This window comes from Prionailurus viverrinus, chromosome D1, assembly GCF_022837055.1.
Source record: "Prionailurus viverrinus isolate Anna chromosome D1, UM_Priviv_1.0, whole genome shotgun sequence".
NCBI classification, from domain to species: domain Eukaryota; kingdom Metazoa; phylum Chordata; class Mammalia; order Carnivora; family Felidae; genus Prionailurus; species Prionailurus viverrinus.
Genome location: NC_062570.1, coordinates 113099342 through 113116171, shown reverse-complemented (window position 1 = coordinate 113116171; position 16830 = coordinate 113099342). Strand labels below are relative to the sequence as shown.

The 16830-nt window shown below is 60.9% G+C and overlaps 1 protein-coding gene across 1 annotated transcript in view; it reads right to left on the bottom strand.

Moving 5' to 3' along the window:
* OSBPL5 (oxysterol binding protein like 5) overlaps positions 1–13789 on the bottom strand; it is an 81084-nt gene extending 67295 nt beyond the window's left edge. Inside the window, exon 1 of the mRNA XM_047878199.1 lies at positions 13638–13789. Within this exon, the coding sequence (XP_047734155.1) occupies positions 13638–13652 (15 nt within the window). The 5' untranslated portion in view covers positions 13653–13789. The remainder of the gene's footprint in view (positions 1–13637) is intronic.
* Between the last annotated feature and the right edge of the window lie 3041 nt (positions 13790–16830).

The following is a 16830-nucleotide window of genomic DNA, read 5'->3' as shown; positions in this document are numbered from 1 at the left end:
AAAACAAAAAATCTAGACCGACACGATTCCACCAGACTTTGGGAAATGATGGGAATGTCTGGTAAGCTCTGTGGCCCACTTTGGTGGCCACCAGCCACGTGTGGTTTGCCAAGCACTTGGAATACGGCCGTGTGACCGGGGAACTGAATCTTAATGAATATGGCATCGGTTTGCCTGGGCCAGTGTGACCAGCGGCTGCTGTGACAGGCCACACGGGACTAGACTCTGACAAGCTGTGTATCTGCTTTTTTGCAGTGACCTCTCTCCCTTCAGATCCCAAACCTGGTTAGCAGGTGAAAAGGGCCCAGGGCAAAAAGAAACTGCCCATTAAGATGTCAGTACGAGTTGGGGCACCTGGGTGGCTCAGCTGGTTGAGCGTCTGACTCCTTTTTTTTTTTTTAATTTTTTTTTTTAACATTTATTTATTTTTGAGACAGAGACAGAGCATGAACGGGGGAGGGTCAGAGAGAGGGAGACACAGAATCAGAAGCAGGCTCCGGGCTCCGAGCTGGCAGCACAGAGCCTGACGCGGGGCTTGAACTCACTGACCGTGAGATCGTGACCTGAGCCGAAGCCGGCCGCTTAACCGACTGGGCCACCAAGGCGCCCCTGACTCTTGATTTCTGCTCAGATCATGATCCCAGGGTCGTGAGATCGAGCCCTGCATCAGGTTCCACGCTGACAGCATGGAGCCTGCTCAGGATTCTCTCTTTCTCCCTCCCTCTCTCTCTCTGCCCCTCCCCCTCCTCAAAAGTAAATAAACATTAAAAAAAGATTTCAATACTCCTGAAAGCAATCCACAGACCCAATGCAATCTCTAGCAAAATCCCAATGACTTTTTTGCAGAAATAGAAAAATCCATCCAAAAATCCATATGACATCGTGGGGACCCCCGAACAGCCAAAACGATACTGAATAAGAACAAAGCGGAAGGATCTACGCTTCCTGATTTCAAAACTTCTGACAAAGCTACGTTATCAAAACAACGCGGCAGTGGCATAAAGACAGACGCACAGCCTGATGGAACGGATGAGAGCCCAGAGGTCAACCCTCACACATGGTCGAACTATCTGCAAGATTCTGCCAGATTCTGCCAAGACCGTCCAATGGGGGGACTTTCAGGAATGGTCTTGGGGGTACCCGACACGCACGTGCAGGAGAGCGAAGTTGGACCCTACCTCACACCATGTACAGAAATTCACTCAAGATGCATCAAAGCCCTAAACGTAAGAGCTATAGAAAGAACGCCCAGAGGAAAACACGGCGGGAAAAGCCTCATGACCCTGGGTTGGGCACGATTTCTTGGATGTGTCGCCAAGGGCACAGGCAACAGAAGAAAAAGTAGACAAACTGGACTTAAGACTGAAAACTTTTGTGCATCACAGAACACCACCCGCCGAGTGAGAAGGGACCCACAGAAGGAGAAAATCTCTACACACACCGGAGGAGGGATTAGTATCCAGCATACATAAAGATCTACAACTCAACAACAAGGGATTCGATTTGAAAACAGGCAAAGGGCTTGAAGAGACGCATGAATGGCCAATAAGCACATGGGAAGACGCAGGACATCGCCAGTCCCCAGGGACATGCAAATCAAGGCCACAAGGAGATACCGCCTCACGCCCCTCAGGACAGATGGTGACTGTCAGAGGAGCAGCGCCCTTCCCGCGGCCCCCCGAGCAGTTCCCCCTGAGCCCAGGCAGGCGTCCACGGAGAGTGTGGTTGGTGCACTGCAGCCAGGGGAGACGTGGAAGAAACAAATGTTCACAAAAGCCCATCGTGATGGCCTATTTTGTGTCTAAGGGAAGCCCAGACAGGCGGCAAAACGCTATTCTGGGTGCGTCTTGGAGGGCATTTGACCTTAACGCTACAGGACCTACCCAGGGCTCTTAATAAAGCCAAATATTGTCTGAAGGAGATCCTCATTAAGTTGTTACTGCATGCAATACGGAAGCTACACACACACACACACACACACACACACACACACACATTTAGGTCACGTTAACAGAGGTATGTTGTGTATATCATAGGAGGTGAGGATCCCAATGCACTGTAACCGGCATAAGCCCACCTGAGCTCCAGCTGGGATGCTCAAAAGTACTGCCCCGTTTTGCACGGCGCCAGGGGCAGAACCAGGTTCCAGTGCATTCCCTCCAGGATTCGGAGGCTGCAGCCTGTCTCGGTGGGAGGGGATCGCACCGTTGACTCTTGATGCGTGTGTGGGCGAGCCAGCGGCGGCAGCCTCCCACGCGGGTGACACCGCTGCCTGGGGAAGCCGGGCTGTGCCTGCCTCATCCTGCCAGCTCCGGATTCCACGATGCGGGTGTGGGTGAGGGCGAGTTTCTTCTTTGAAGGTTTTCACTAACGAAAATAAACGTGGCTTGAAAGGGAACCACGGGTTTCGAAGCCTTCCGATCCCGGGTGTTCACGAGGTCCGGCTGACGTCGACATAAATGGGAGCACGAGGTCCGGAGAACGGTGGCCGCGGAATGCGGTTTGGGGAGCAGCTACGGTTCCATAAGAGGAGAGGCAGGTGGCCCAGAAGATCGGCTCGTCTGCTCCATCAGGGGCTCAAAACGTGGGCCGTGGGCGGCAAATCCGGTGCCCGCTCCCCGGCCTGGCTTCGCCGGAAGGGCTGTGCAGAGGGATGGCTCTGAGCGAGGCGGGGAGCCGTCCCCGCGGGCCGTCTGGGAACCCGCAGCTTCTCGAACGAAGCCAAGGGGTGTGCATGCGGGAGCTGACGCCAGGACTTGACTGCACGTGGGCCAAGAATGTGAAGAGGGAAACAATAGAACGACGGAAAGGCACGTCCTTCAGCCTGGCGTGTGCCTGGCATCCTCCCTCCGCAGGGACGCGCCGCTCCCAGGCTGGGCCGCTTTACTCGTGAGCCCACCCCTCCCTCAGCTCTGGGCTCTGGCCTCGCTTCCTCCTGGAAGCCCTCCCGGACATCCCCTGGCTCACTCACCTCCCCCGAGTCCCCTTGGAGCCCCATCTGTGTGGGTTGTCGGGCTCTTGAGGGGACCGGGGGCTTGGCGGGGCTCACGGTCCAGCCTGTGAGAAGGGGGGGGATTCTGAGGTCCTTGGTCCTGGGGAATTTTGCTCTTCGGGTTCTGGACACGGAGGTTTTGTCCACGCCAATCGCGAAGACATGAATCTGCTCTCTGCGGGTGGCTCCCCAGACAGCCGCGCTGGGGTCGCTCGGCCCCTCTTATTTCCAACCTGGTTTCCAAGTCGGGGCTCTGGAGTCCCCACCTCCTTCCATAAAGCCCCCCCCCCCGACACCTAGGAGCCCGCCCAGGACCCTGAGGTGCAGAGTAGGAGAGGGCCTCCCCCCCAACCCCCATTCCCAGGGGCTCCTGGGTAATCGGTGGGAGGGGGCGGAGTTTTACAAACACCCCAGGTGACGCAAATGCACAGCCAGGCAGATGAATTGGGTCCCTTGGGGGGGCCCCCAACCTCCAAAGCCACAGGCCACAGACAGCTCAGCTCAGATTGGCTCACTTGCTGAGCCAGGGCCCGGGGCACCGAACGCTAGTCGCGCAGGTCCTGGGGTGCGAAGGTCTCCCCCCGCCACTTAAGAAAGGATCGTGGAATGCAAGGAGCGGGGAGGGAGGGACAGCTCGGTTGGATGGGGCTGCTGTCCTTGTGCGGAAGCAGGAGGTCCGGTGGGTGTGGGTACATGACCCCCGCCCCCAACACGCGCACAAACGCCTCTCTATTTTAGAAATAGGTCACTTGGAGCAAAGCACTGCGAGTGGCGTACTCCCCCCACCCCTGTGGGCTGCTGGGATTCCAGCTCTGGGCTCGGGGCGGGGGTACACAAGGGAGGAGCAGGGCGGACCCGCCAGGGGTCTGTGACCCCAGAAAGTCACCAGGGGTCCCCCCTGCACCCGGAGAGGAGGGGAAGAGGCTGGCGCCTCTGAGAGCGGGCCTGTGTGTGCAGAGTGAGCAGGAGCCCCCAGCCCTAGGGACACAGTCCGGGTGCAGCTGGCACGGGGTCCCACGTCTCAGGGATGGGGGCGGAGGGGGGGGGCGGTGCGTGGCCGGGAAGCTCTCCAGGCCTGCAGCCAGCCCCACCCCTTCCCCCTGGCCCGAGTGCTGTTTCCTGCACTTTCTGGCCTCCGGCCAGGGTAGGTCTTTAGGGACCCTGGGTCAGAGCCTTCCTGACAAACAAAGATGGGGGCACTCTAGGAACGATGATCCCTGCCCCCCCCAACCCAGGGCAGGCCACCCTTTTCCTGGTGAGAGAGAGGAGCGGCAGAAAGGGGACCCTCCCAGTGGGCACCTCTGCCCCAGCCCCGAGTACGGGCCCCGGGGATGGAGTCTTCTCGGCGGGCCCAAGTGAGCTCCATGCATCTGTGGACTCTGGCTTCCCCGCGGCACCCTCCTCGCCTCCGCAGCCCCTCTGTCCCCTGCCCTGCCTCCAGGCTGGCCAGGGGCCCCTGCTGAGATGGGCAGAGGGAAGGCTGTGCTCCGGCAGAACCAGGGGCCCGTCTCTGCAGCCCTGCCACGTGCCCCCTGGTCCCCAGGTGGGCAGGGGTGAGGGTGACGGCTCCTCTCTCCGCAGGGCCAGCGGGGTACTGCTGTTTTCTGGGGCTCTCCTGCAGGTGCACTCCCTCACTTAGGGACCCCCCCCCCTCCTGAAACCCAGTATGAGGTTCTCTGTCTATGCTTAATGGCTCCTGGACACCCAGGGCTCTGAGTGCTATTCTGACCTGGTCGGAACAGCTCTCTCCCTGATAATTCACACTAAGGGTGTGAATGTTTGCCAGTAGCTTATCTGGGATCTTTCACTAAGAAGCTCGGCATTCTTACTGGGAAGCACAACCTTATTCATCTTGATCCGAAAGGGGTTTGTGGAGAGGGGTTCCTGGGGGGCTCAGTCAGTTGAGCATCCGACTTAGGCTCAGGTCATGATCTCACGGTTCGTGGATTCAAGCCCCGCGTTGGGCTCTGTGCTGACAGCTCAGAGCCTGGAGCCTGGAGCCTGGAGTCTGTTTCGGAGTCTATGTCTCCCTCTCTCTCTCTGCCCCTCCCCTGCTCACACTCTGTCTCTCTCTCTGTCTCTCAAAAATAAATAAATGTTAAAAAAATTTTTTTAAAAAAGAATACGGACTTCACGCTATATCACAAAGCTGTCATCATCAAGACAGTATGGTCCTGGCAGAAAAACAGACACTCAGATCCATGGAACAGGATAGAGAACCCAGAAATGGACCCACAAACGTATGGCCAACTAATCTTTGACAAAGCAGGAAGGAATATCCAATGGAATAAAGGCGGTCTATTCAGCAAGGGGTGCTGGGAAAACTGGACAGCGACACGCAGAAGAACGAACCCGGACCACTTTCTTACACCAGACACAAAAATAAACTCAAAATGGATGGAAGACCTAAACATAAGACAGGAAGCCATGAGAATCCTCGAGGAGAAAGCAGCAAAAAACCTCTTTGACCTCGGCCGCAGCAACTTCTTACTCCACACGTCTCTGGAAGCAACGGAAACAGAAACAAAAATGAACTATTGGGACCTCATCAAAATCAAAAGCTTCTGCACAGCAAAGGAAACAATCAGCAAAACTGAAAGGCAACCGACAGAATGGAAGAAGATATTTGCAAACAACATATCAGATAAAGGGTTAGTATCCAAAATCTATAAAGAATTTATCAAACTTAACACCCAAAAAATAATCCAGAGAAGAAATGGGCAAAAGACATGAATAGACACTTCTCCAAAGAAGACATCCAGATGGCCGACCGACACATGAAAAAATGCTCCACATCACTCATCATCAGGAAAATACACATCAAAACCACACTGAGACACCACCTGACACCAGTCAGAATGGCTCCCATGAGCAACTCGGGCAACAACAGATGTTGGCGAGGATGCGGAGAGAGAGGGTCTCTTTTGCACTGCTGGTGGGAATGCAAGCTGGTACAGCCACTCTGGAAAACAGTGTGGAGGGTCCTCCAAAAACTAAAAATAGAACTATCCTACGACCCAGCAATCGCACTACGAGGCATTTATCCACGGGATACAGGCGGGCTGTTTCGAAGGGACACACGCACCCCATGGTTACAGCAGCACTATCGACAACAGCCAAAGGATGGAAAGAGCCCAAATGTCCATCGACGGATGAATGGATCAAGAAGATGTGGGCTATAGATACAATGGAGTATTAGTCGGCCATCAAAAAGAATGAAATCTTGCCATTTGCAACTACGTGGACGGAACTGGAGGGTATTATGCTAAGCAAAATTAGTCAGAGAAAGACAAATATCATATGACTTCGCTCGTATGAGGACTTTAAGATACAGAACAGATGGGGGTGCCTGGGTGGCGCAGTCGGTTAAGCGTCCGACTTCAGCCAGGTCACGATCTCGCGGTCCGTGAGTTCGAGCCCCGGTCAGGCTCTGGGCTGATGGCTCAGAGCCTGGAGCCTGTTTCCGGTTCTGTGTCTCCCTCTCTCTCTGCCCCTCCCCCGATCATGCTCTGTCTCTCTCTGTCCCAAAAATAAATAAATGTTGAAAAAAAAAATTTAAAAAAGATACAGAACAGATGAACATAAGGGAAGGGAAGCAAAAATAATATAAAAACAGGGAGGGGGACAAAACGTAAGAGTCTCTTAAATATGGAGAACAAACAGAGGGTTACTGGAGGGGTTGTGGGGGGGGAGGGGCTAAATGGGGGAGGGGCACTAAGGAATCTACTCCTGAAATCATGGTTGCCCTATATGCTAACTAACTTGGATGTCAATTTTAACAATAAAATAAAATAAAAAAAGAATAGCCATGGGGCGGGGGTGGGGAAAGGTGAGGATGTTGGGTCAGGTGTCTCTGAAACTTTATTCTGGCCGACGGCCCAGCAGGTTGTTCAACAAGCCTCAGACTCCCCCCTCCTGTAAAATGGAAAATTTAACACCCCTTCTTGGCCGGGTTTTCAGGAGGGTTCCATGAAGGAATGCCCGTGAACAGCAGGGCCCTGTGCCCGGCATACAGTAGGCGCTCCATTAATGCTCCGTGGTGTCTCAGCGCTCAAGATGGGTGAGGACTGGTGCTGCCATTGGCCCTGTCCTTCACAGCGATCGCCATCAACTCACCAACGCACAGAGCTGTCCCCCCTGCCTGTCAAGGGGCTCTCACCTTGTGAACTAGGCAGCCTCTGGCTCCAGCCTGGCCTCGGCCCCGCCCACCTGCTCCTCCTGCACCCGCCTCCCCCCTGCAGCTCCCCACCAAAAGGATGGACAGGATTGCGCGATCCCACAGAATCTCCAGCGGCCAGTTCTGCAAACCCTTACCCCACGGTGACCTCTGCTGGTCACTGGAAAGAAGGAAGTTGCTCAGGGAGAAGTGGGGAGCAGGGAAAATCTCACGCATGCCCCGGGTCAGGTCGGGGCGAGAACAGGCTGGAAGCCTCCCGGTGGGCGTGCGGGGCTGGGGCTGGCGGAGGGCTTGCTTAGGGAGGGCGCTCACCCCCCTACCGGCTACACTCACCTGCAGGAAGCGGCCGGCCCGGGGACACCAGGCAGGGATGCCGTGATGCGTCTACCAGCCAAGAAACGCCAGAGATCGCCTAGGACCGACCGCCAGAAGCGGGAGAGGCGCCTGGACCAGACTTCCCCTCGGCCCCTGGGAGGAAGCAGCCTTACCTAGGCCGTGATCTCAGACCTGCAGCCTCCAGGTCTGGGAGGCGCTAAATGCCTGCTGTTCAGCCCCCCGTCTGGGGGCTTGGTTACAGCCGCCCCAGGACACTGATACGCATCTAGGGGTGCAGGTAGAAGACTGAGGCACCCCAGGGCCCTGACAAGGGTCTTAGGCGGGCTCATGAGAGGGTGACAGGTGACCAGCCGGTGTCAGAAGGGCCCTGAGGCCAGGTTTTGATCCCTTGGCCTGTGAGTGGCCAAACCACTCCAGCCTGGAGAAAGGAGAAAACATCTCAGGTGCAGCAGAGGAGAGGGGCTGGGTGGGGGGCTCACCAGCTCAGGATCCCAGCAGGCCGTGGGCCCAGGCCCTCGCCACCTGCTTCGGGGAGCACCTGTCCCTCCTGCTCACACCTGTTTGGCCCCCCTGCCCCCCCCCCCAGCTCTCGGGACTTTGTTGACTTTCTGGCTTGACTCTGAGCCCGTGCAGCGAGATGCCGCCCATAAGGATCTCCAGACCCCCTCGAAGGTTTCCCGGCGCGGACACCAAGGCGGTCCGGCCGCGCGTTCGGCGATGGCATCTGTGGGAAGCCCTTAGCCCGGCGCCTGGCACCTTGCAAGGCCTCCTTGCTGATGCACCGGCCGCAGCAACCCCTGCCTCGCCCACCCGTGTGCCCTGCACCCTCCGGATGTTGCAGAGAACTCGGGCAGGGCCAACAGAAATGAGAAGGAGCTTGCACAAGAAGAGGGAGAGGAGACAGCCTCGCCAGGCCAGGGACGGGGAGGGGTGAGCTGGGATTTCAGCAGCTGACAGGCCCTGTCTGAGCCAGGAGGGCCTGCTGGTCCTGACTTCTCCTTCGTGCAGCTGACAAGGACGTCGAGCTGAGGCCCGTGGCTCCCGAAGGCTGCAGGGTGTCCGGATAGCGGTGGGGGCGGCCCGCGGGCCCCGGGCAGGAGGCTCTGAGCAAATGTGGCTGTGGCTCCACCGTCTCCCAGGGTGCGGGGCCCCTGGGGCCTGGCTTCCGTCTCTTTGCAGGGGCCCTGGGAGCCGGGTCTGCTCTGCAGTTGGGCCGGCAGGTGGCGGGTTCGAGTTGGCTCAGCCCCGCTGTTGTTACCAAGGTGCCCTGGACGGAGCCCTGGGTGCACCTTTCGACCCTCCTGGGGAGTGAAGCAGGAAGGTCCCACCTCCTGGGCGCCATTTGGGCAGATGGACGGTGAGCAGGCGGGCGGAACTTGACCAACCCGCCCAAGGTCAAGCTGGGCCCACTCTCAGCAGCCCCTCCCTGCTCGCTCCCAAACTTCCACGTCGGCAGGACGCTGTGCCTCCTCTCCAGGGCCTCGCCGTGCCCCCAACCACCGCAGATCCTCGCAGGGCCTCCGAGGGAGGGAGGCGTCTTCCCCCTGCTCAGTTCCATCCAACACCTTCCAGGGGCTTCCCTCGGCCCCTCGTCCGGGCAGCCGCATGCTGGGTCTGGAGGAGGCCCCGCTTCTGCCGCTGGGCTGTTTGCTCCCTGCACACCTCCGAGGCCTCCTCCACGGCTCTCCAGGCCACGCTCCGTGCTCTGCCGTGGCCCCCGGGTGCCCGCACGCATGTGTCTCCTGGTGCCTGGTGGCCTGGGCTGGGGACTCCCTCCCTGGGGGGCTGATTCCCTGGGACTGGGCCTCCTGGGTTGGTGACGGCCACTCTGCCCCGCGCGAACCGTTTGACCTCGAAAGTTACCGAACGTCAGGGAGGGCGGAATTTGAGGGGGACCCGAAGACCCTTCTTGGGCCTGGAGCCTGTGAGTGTAGGAGACGTGGCTCCTGGGATGTTGTCGTATGATTTGGCGACAGTGATGCGAGCCCCCTGCTTGGTTGACTTTGGGTTCATGGAAAGGGAAACCGGGGGCGGGCCTGAGGGCTGGGCCCGGGGGTCAGACCCAGGGGAGGGGGGGCTCCTGAGTGAGAGAGGCCTCTGCACAAGAGAGGGTCTCCATGGCCGGCTTGCAGGTAGAGGAACCCCGTGGCAGGGAACTCGGGGCGGCCGGCTGGCAGTCCGCGAGGGAACGGACGGGACCTCAGTCCTACAGCTGCAGGGAATCGAATTCGGCCAATAACCCGAATCAGGAGGAGCACAGCTGGCAACATGATTTCTGTCTGTGGGGCTCTGAGCACAGGAAACAGTAGCTGGGGGTCAGTTCTGTTTTTAAATGTTTATTTATTGACACGGGGGGGGGGGGAGGAGCAGAGGGAAAGGGAGACAGAGAATCCCAAGCAGGCTCCGAGCTGTCAGCACAGAGCCCGACTCAGGGCTCGAACTCAGGAACCATGGGAGGGTGAGCTGAGCTGAAATCAAGAGTCGGATGCCGACCCGACGGAGCCCCCAGGCGCCCCGTAGCTGGGGGTCATCTCAAGCCGCTTGTTTGTGACAATTTGTTCCACGGCACTAGCTGACCACTACGACTGCCGCGTGCCTCCGTTTCCCCAGCTGTAAAATGGGGTCATGGGGCCCAGGGAGTTGTGGGGGTTCAAGGAGGCCCCCAGGGCAGTGCCTTCAGGAAGCAGGAGGCAGGCATGGTCACAGCGATCATCACAGAGCCCTGTGCTCCGCGTGCCCCACTGGTCCATTCCCCATCTGCTCAGCTCTTTTCCGGGGCCCGCGGTGCCGTGGGGGCCGGATGGGGGCCGTGTGCAGCTCTTCCCTGCCCTTCCTGGCCCCGAAGGAGATTACACAGGACAGTGCCCATAAATGTTTGCTGAAAACATCCATGGCCGGACAGACAGACGAGCCGCTGGTCAGAGAAGGGGCGTGCATCCCACATGGGGTCCGGCGGGCCCCGGCTGTTATGCTTGGAGCAAGCAAGCAAGGCCGATTGACGGAAGGGCCGATCTCTCAGGGGTTCCCTGGTGAGACGGTGGGTTCCTTTCCCAGGGTGGGAGCTGGCCTCCTGCTGAGCCAGTCCTCAGGGCCTCCGTGAGCTGGGGAAGGAGCCCAGAGACACGGGAGCCGGGGCGGCCCAAGGGATGGGAGGGGGAGAGCCAGGGACCCAGGGCTCGGGGAGGCAGGGGTCTGGAGGACGGACGTGTGTGTGACAGGGATGGATGGGACAGCTGAGGCCTGCCATCTGGAAGACGCTGGCTTCTTCTGACTCAGTCTGCCAGCTGAGATGTGAAATTTGCCAGCTGGAAATCAAGGCCCAGAAGGGCCCTGGGACACATCCCGGGTCACCCTGGGGCTGGGCAGAGAGCGGGCTCTTCTGGCTGGCAGGGTCTGGGCATCATTGCCTGCCCTGGCCTCGCCCAGGGGAGAGAGAGGGGGAGGGACCCCTGCCGAGCCCTCGGTGGGGGCTGGGGGTGGGACAGGAGGCCCATGTGGGACCCAGATGGTCTCAGTCCCTGGTGGCTCCTTGGGAAGGGAGGCAAGAGCCCAGCCAGGAGGCTTGCCCCCCCCTTATTGCTCACACAGGCCCAAATGCACCCCCAAAATGTCTAGTACCTTCACCTCTTCCTCTGACTCCCGCCAGCTCCCAGCCCCCCCCCCCGCCCCCCCGCCTCGGCCCTGCCCTTGGCCACAGGTTCCCTGCAGAAGAGACCTTAAATCTCACCAGCCAGAGGCTCCACCCAAAGGTCGTAGGAACACCTCCAGTGGCCCCGCAGCCCCTCCTTGTGGGGAGAGGCCAGGCTCTGACCCCCAGGGGTGGCGGGGAGGGGCCCGGGCCCAACGCCTGGCTCCCTCTGCTCTCTGCTCTCCTCCTTCCCTGGCTGCAGGCGAGGAGCTTGGGACCTGAGTCGCCTGCTTGGTATTCCTCTCCTCACCTCCTCCACGCAGGCGGCCAAGGCGGGGAGCCAGCCGGAGGCCTGGGAATGTCGAGGAACCAAGAGCAGCGTGCTCTGAGGGGCAGCGGGTAGGGTCCGGCCCTGGGAGAGGCACACAGTTTCCTAAGAGGGTCACCGCCCAGCCTGGGGCCCCTTCAGGGGACGGGGCGCCGAGCAGACCTGACATTCCCTTGCCGTGGAGGCCAGGAAGCTCCCCGGGGAGGTCTGGGTGGCTGCCCTGCTGGCCTCGGGTGGAGGGGTCTTACCTGCTGGGATGGGGGCTCAGCCTGGCCGTGGGGGCAGGTGCCCTGGGGTCAGAGCCCAGAGCGACGCCAGGCACCCCCAGAGAGCCTTCTGTGTAGCCTCGCGTACCCGGAGCATCTCACCGAGCACAGGGACTTTAAGCACCCGGCCTGTGGGCACAGGGTCTCGTCCCTACAAGCCTTTCTGGAGCCCCCTAACTACCTGAGACGTGTCTGCCCTCCAAGGCGAGTAGAAGACACACGGCAAAGCTAACGGTTGTCGGGGCGCCCGGGGGGCTCAGTCAGCTGAGCGTCCGCCTCTTGATTTCGGCGCGGGGCGCGATTCCAGGGTCATGGGATCGAGCCCCGTGCCGGGTTCCGCGCTGAGCACATTCTCTCTCCCTCTGCCCCTCTCCCCTGCTCGTTTTCTCTCTCTCTAAAAAAAGTTAAATAAAGCAAAGCTCACGATTGTTTAAAGGGCCCGTGACCACAGCTGACGCACACAAAGCGTGAGGTCACGACGTGCCAGCCACCCTCCCCCGCCCCCACCCACACACGGGCTCGCCTAATTCTCACACGACTGGCCAGGCCCGCACGAGTATTCATACCACCATCCCATTTCACAGACAGGGAAGGCAAGGCACAGAGCGGATGCGGGTGTGGCCCGGGACACGCAGCTGGGAGGAAGTCGACGACGAGGACCGGGCCCCACAGCGCCTCCATGCAGCGCCCGTTTGGCCCGCCAGCTCTGCGGACTCGCTTTCCCCCAGAGAAACCTCCAGCCCCGAAGCCTCTCCCCCCACGGCCCACCCAGGGTCCCGAGGGGCCGCTACTGCCCCGAGGGTGCTAACAGCGCCCCCTGCCCCTGCCCCGTGTTCTGAACCGCGTGCCTTGGCTGCAGCCGCCTCTCGTTATATAAAGGCAGGAGGAGGGAGCGCCTCGGTGGAGGCCTCGGAGGCGCGGGCGCTGACCTTCCCCGGGCACCCGGCGGGCATCGGCCTGCCCTGGCACGGGCACATCTATGCAGCCGCCACGAAACTTGGAGAAGTGAGGAACTCACCCGAACGTAGAGCCGGGAGGGGGCTGGGTTTGCTCCTTCCCCCAGCACCTCAGTGTGACCTACAGCTGTCCCACACGGGAGCATCGGCCGGCACTGTCCCCCCCGTGATGCCGGGGTCCCTGGACCTCAGGCTGGGGGTCAGCTCCCCCTGAGATCTCAGGCCTGAGGCCAGGCTTCCTCCAGCACGAGGGGCGTCCGGGCCCCGCACGGTGTCCCGGAGAACCGGCTCTGCACAGGGTCCCCCCCGCCAGCCTCAGGGGCCGGGGAAGCGGACCCCGCGGACCCCACAGTCTCCCCCCAGGCCCAGGATCTCCCCCTCACCGCCCTGAGCACCTCTCCGCCTGGTCCTCCATTCTGCCAATGCCCCCCTTCCCAAGTCTGGTTTTTAAAAAAGAAATTGTTGAGGGCAAAGCCTCCAAAAGTCGCTGCGAAGGGATGGGCGCGCTTCCCGAGTGACCACGAAGGGGGCGCTTGTCTGCCCACAAGTCCCCAAGCTCCCGTCCTGCCAGGCGTCCCCGCCAGGGAAGGGAGGCCGGCCGGCCCAGGTCCCCTGGAGGTGGCGCCGGCCCGAGCGAGCGCCCGGGACGTGGGTGCAATGCAGCACGGTGCGGCCGCCCTGGCCCCGCTGCCCACTCGGCTCGGCCGCGGGACGCCGGTGGCCCGGCACGGCTGGGGGCGCCGGGCAAAGCCAGCACCAGGCTGGCCGGCGCACCAGCCCCCAGGGAACTTGGAAGAAGTCAGCAGAAAACCGGGCGCTCCCGCCCCCTGCCGCTCCCCGGCCCCCTCCCCACGCGCCTCCAGATTCCCCAAGTTCACAGCGCCCACCACCCCCACCTGCCGCGTGGCCCTTCCCTGCGGGCCCAGGGGAGCCCCCTCCCCGGGCGGCACTCACCGTGCAGCAAGGCATAGGGGCGCAGGCTCGCTCCCCGCTCCGGGCTGGTCTCCTCTGCTCCACCGCCTGCCGCCCGGCTGTGCCAGCCAGATGGCTCAGCCAATGCCAGGGACCCCGGGCCCCCCAGCCGGGACTTCTTGGAGGGGACCCTGCCGCTCCTGAGCTGGCCAAGGTGCGCAGGGAGTGTCTGACTGGTGGCCGGGGACGGGGGGGGGGGGGGGGGGGGGGGGGGGGCGGTCCCGGGGGGGGGCCGTGCGGCAGGGGGCAGGGTGCGGTGGCCGGCAGGGTCAGGGGGTGACCGCAGGGGACCTCAGCTCCCGGGGGCTGTGGAGGTCAGCATCCTCGCTGTACTCACGGCCCCCACCCCTTGCGTTCTCCGGAACCCGCAGCTGTCGCCTCCTGCCCCAGCCCCACCGGCAGGACCGGCTGCTGAAGCTGCCTCCCGGGCGCCAGGAGGATCTGGTTCCAGCGTGGCTGCGTCCTTCCGAGGTACACGAGGTGACGCCGGGCTGTTACCTAACACCCCCAGCAGCCTCGCCTTCTCTCGGGCAGGTTGGTTTAGGGATTACAGTGGGAACCGCCTAGAAGACCCTCCTGTCAGGGCACCCTCGTGACCTCCCGTGGCCTCTCTTCCTCCTGGCGCACAGAGAGGGTGGGCGACTGCTGGGGTCACACAGCAAGTCAGGGGCACCGGAGAGCCCTCCTGTATCCTAGGGTAATTCCCCACCCCCCTGGGGCATCCAGCTCCTTCCCAGCACCACACCCAGCCCAGCCCAGCCCAGGCTGGTCCTGCCCATCCCTGCTCTGTCCACCCTCCCCTGCCCAGCCCAGCCCTGCTCACCCCTCACCTGCCAGCCCTGCCCAGGACAACAGTCTGCAGCATTGCCGGAGGGAGGGAGGGTTGACAAGCCTTTTCTGGGAGGTTGGATTGGGAGAGCGGCAGGTCCCCAACATGCAGGTGACCCCTTGCGGGCTTGGGGGCGGGTGGTGGGCTCAGTCCACCTTCTGCGCGGCTGGAGCTTGTCCCGTCCACCTCTGCCCCGTGTGGCCTGGTAAACAGCACCCTCGGACCCCTGGGCAGGTCCCTCAGCCTCCCGGTGCCTCAGTTTACCTGACCTCATGGGGCTGTGGGGAGATGATCTGTGCAGAGAGATGTAGCCGAGTTGATGGTATGTAGTAAGTGCTCAATAAACACACTGCAAACCATTCTTTCTCTCATTTGATCCCCACGAGAAGGCTTACCGGCAGGTGGCGAGCTCCCATTCTGCAGATGTGGACGCGGGGTCCCTCCCGAGGCTCAATTATCCCGGTCACTGACAGGATGTCTCAGATGATGGCGAACCCCAGCCTCACGTCTGATGTGCCGCAGAGGGGAGGGACAGCTGTGGCTTAACGAGGCTCACGGAGACCCTCGGGGTGAGGGGGGCCGGGAGAGCGTGTGCATGTGTGTGTGTGTGTGTGCATGTGTGTGTGTGTGTGTGTGTGTGTGCACGCAGAGGGGCTGGCAGAAGATGAGACTGACACGCGGCAGGCGAGGCAGGTGACTTCCCATCTTGAGAGCAGTGAGGGGCCAAGATCCCCCAGGAGACGGGCAGCAGGGCAGGGATGGGACTGGGGAGGTGGGTTTGAACCCCAGGAATGAGCTCGCTCCCCCACACAAGCAAAGAAGTTTTGGAGCTGCCTCCAGGGGTGGAGAACTCCAGCCTGTCCCCACACAGGTCCGTGGCTATAAGTCCCCAGGCCCTTCCAGGGGGCGACGCCCGATGACTGGCTGTGGCTCAGGGGTGCCGGGTGGCCTCTTGAGACCCAGACTCCGGCTCTGCAAGCCACCCCTCCCTCAGCCTCCAAGCCCTCCCTGGTCTGGGCCGGGACCTGCCCCCAAAGCCTCTCTGGTGGGAGCCGATGCCAGGAGCCACCAGTATAATATCCAAGATCCCTGGAACAACACTGACAACACGATGGCCTGGAATCCCGGGAGCAGGGGTGGGCACCCCACACCCAACCCTGAGAAGTACAGGCTGACAATCCCCCTACCCAGCCCCACAACGTCTTGACTCCCACATAGACACCAAGCAGCGCTGCCCTGGCTTCAGAGATGCTCGTCCCTGGGTGTATCTGTCACGTTCATTTTCGTCTCGTCCATCTTGTGGGCATTCCGGGATATTCTGCACACATCAGCCGGAGCGAGGGGCTCCCAGCATTTGCCCCCGAGACTTCCTTGTAGACCCCAGGACAGAAGCCCTGTGTGCCAGAGGCCAGAGGGAGCCAGCTAGAACCTTCCGGATGTCACCATGACAGTGTGGGGTATGGGGCCATCCGATGTCCCACTCCCGCCAAGGAGGAAGGGGGCACCCCAAGCAGGTGCGAGGGGCAAGGGGTGGGACCTCCGCTCCTCGGGCCGGAGCACAGCCGAGGAGGACAATTGCGTGACCTGCAGCCATCAGACTCCTGTGGGCGTCCGAGGCCTTCTCTGGGACCCATGCCTCGTGGCGATGTGGCCCCAGGAGTCGGGAGTCCGTGGAGTGGAGTTCAAGTGACCTTGCTCCAGTGCACCCTGAGGATGCCATCGGTTTGCAGGGAGCCTGCCAGTCTGACGAACGGGGAGGGCAAAGTGACACATTTCCATTTTGGTTGCCTTTTATTGCAAGGGCAGACATTCTGTCCTTTCTGGGGAAGGGAACAAAACTTACCTCACGGAACCGTAGGGTTTGGCAGAGGCCCTTAATCAAGCTGCGTGTGGCTTGGGAAGCTTTCCTTTTCCAGGAAATTTGTGAGTCTCGGCCGAGAGGGAACGTCTGCTCGATTCTTCAGATATCTTTCCTTCCCTCTTCCCCCGCCCCCTCCATTTCCTTCCTTCCTTCCTCCTTCTTTCCCTTCCCTCCTCTCCCCTCCCTTTCTCCCCCCTTCTATTAGTGTTTCCCGAGCACCTAACAGGCCTTTACCTAAAACAGGGAATATCACATTGGAAACAAGGCTCCTGACCCCCCACGCTTGCCTGAGCTTGCGAACAGGTGAGTGTACCTGCTGAGTAGGCTACTTTCAGGTTAGGATTGAGAGGTGGCTGAGGTCAGGTCGCGGGAACTCAGAGACCTGCTCAACGAAGAAGACTGTGTGTGTGTGTGTGTGTGTGTGCGCGCGCGGGGCTGGGAGGGAGCCGAGGCGCCCAGAGGTGGGTGTAGGGCGGCCATGGGCT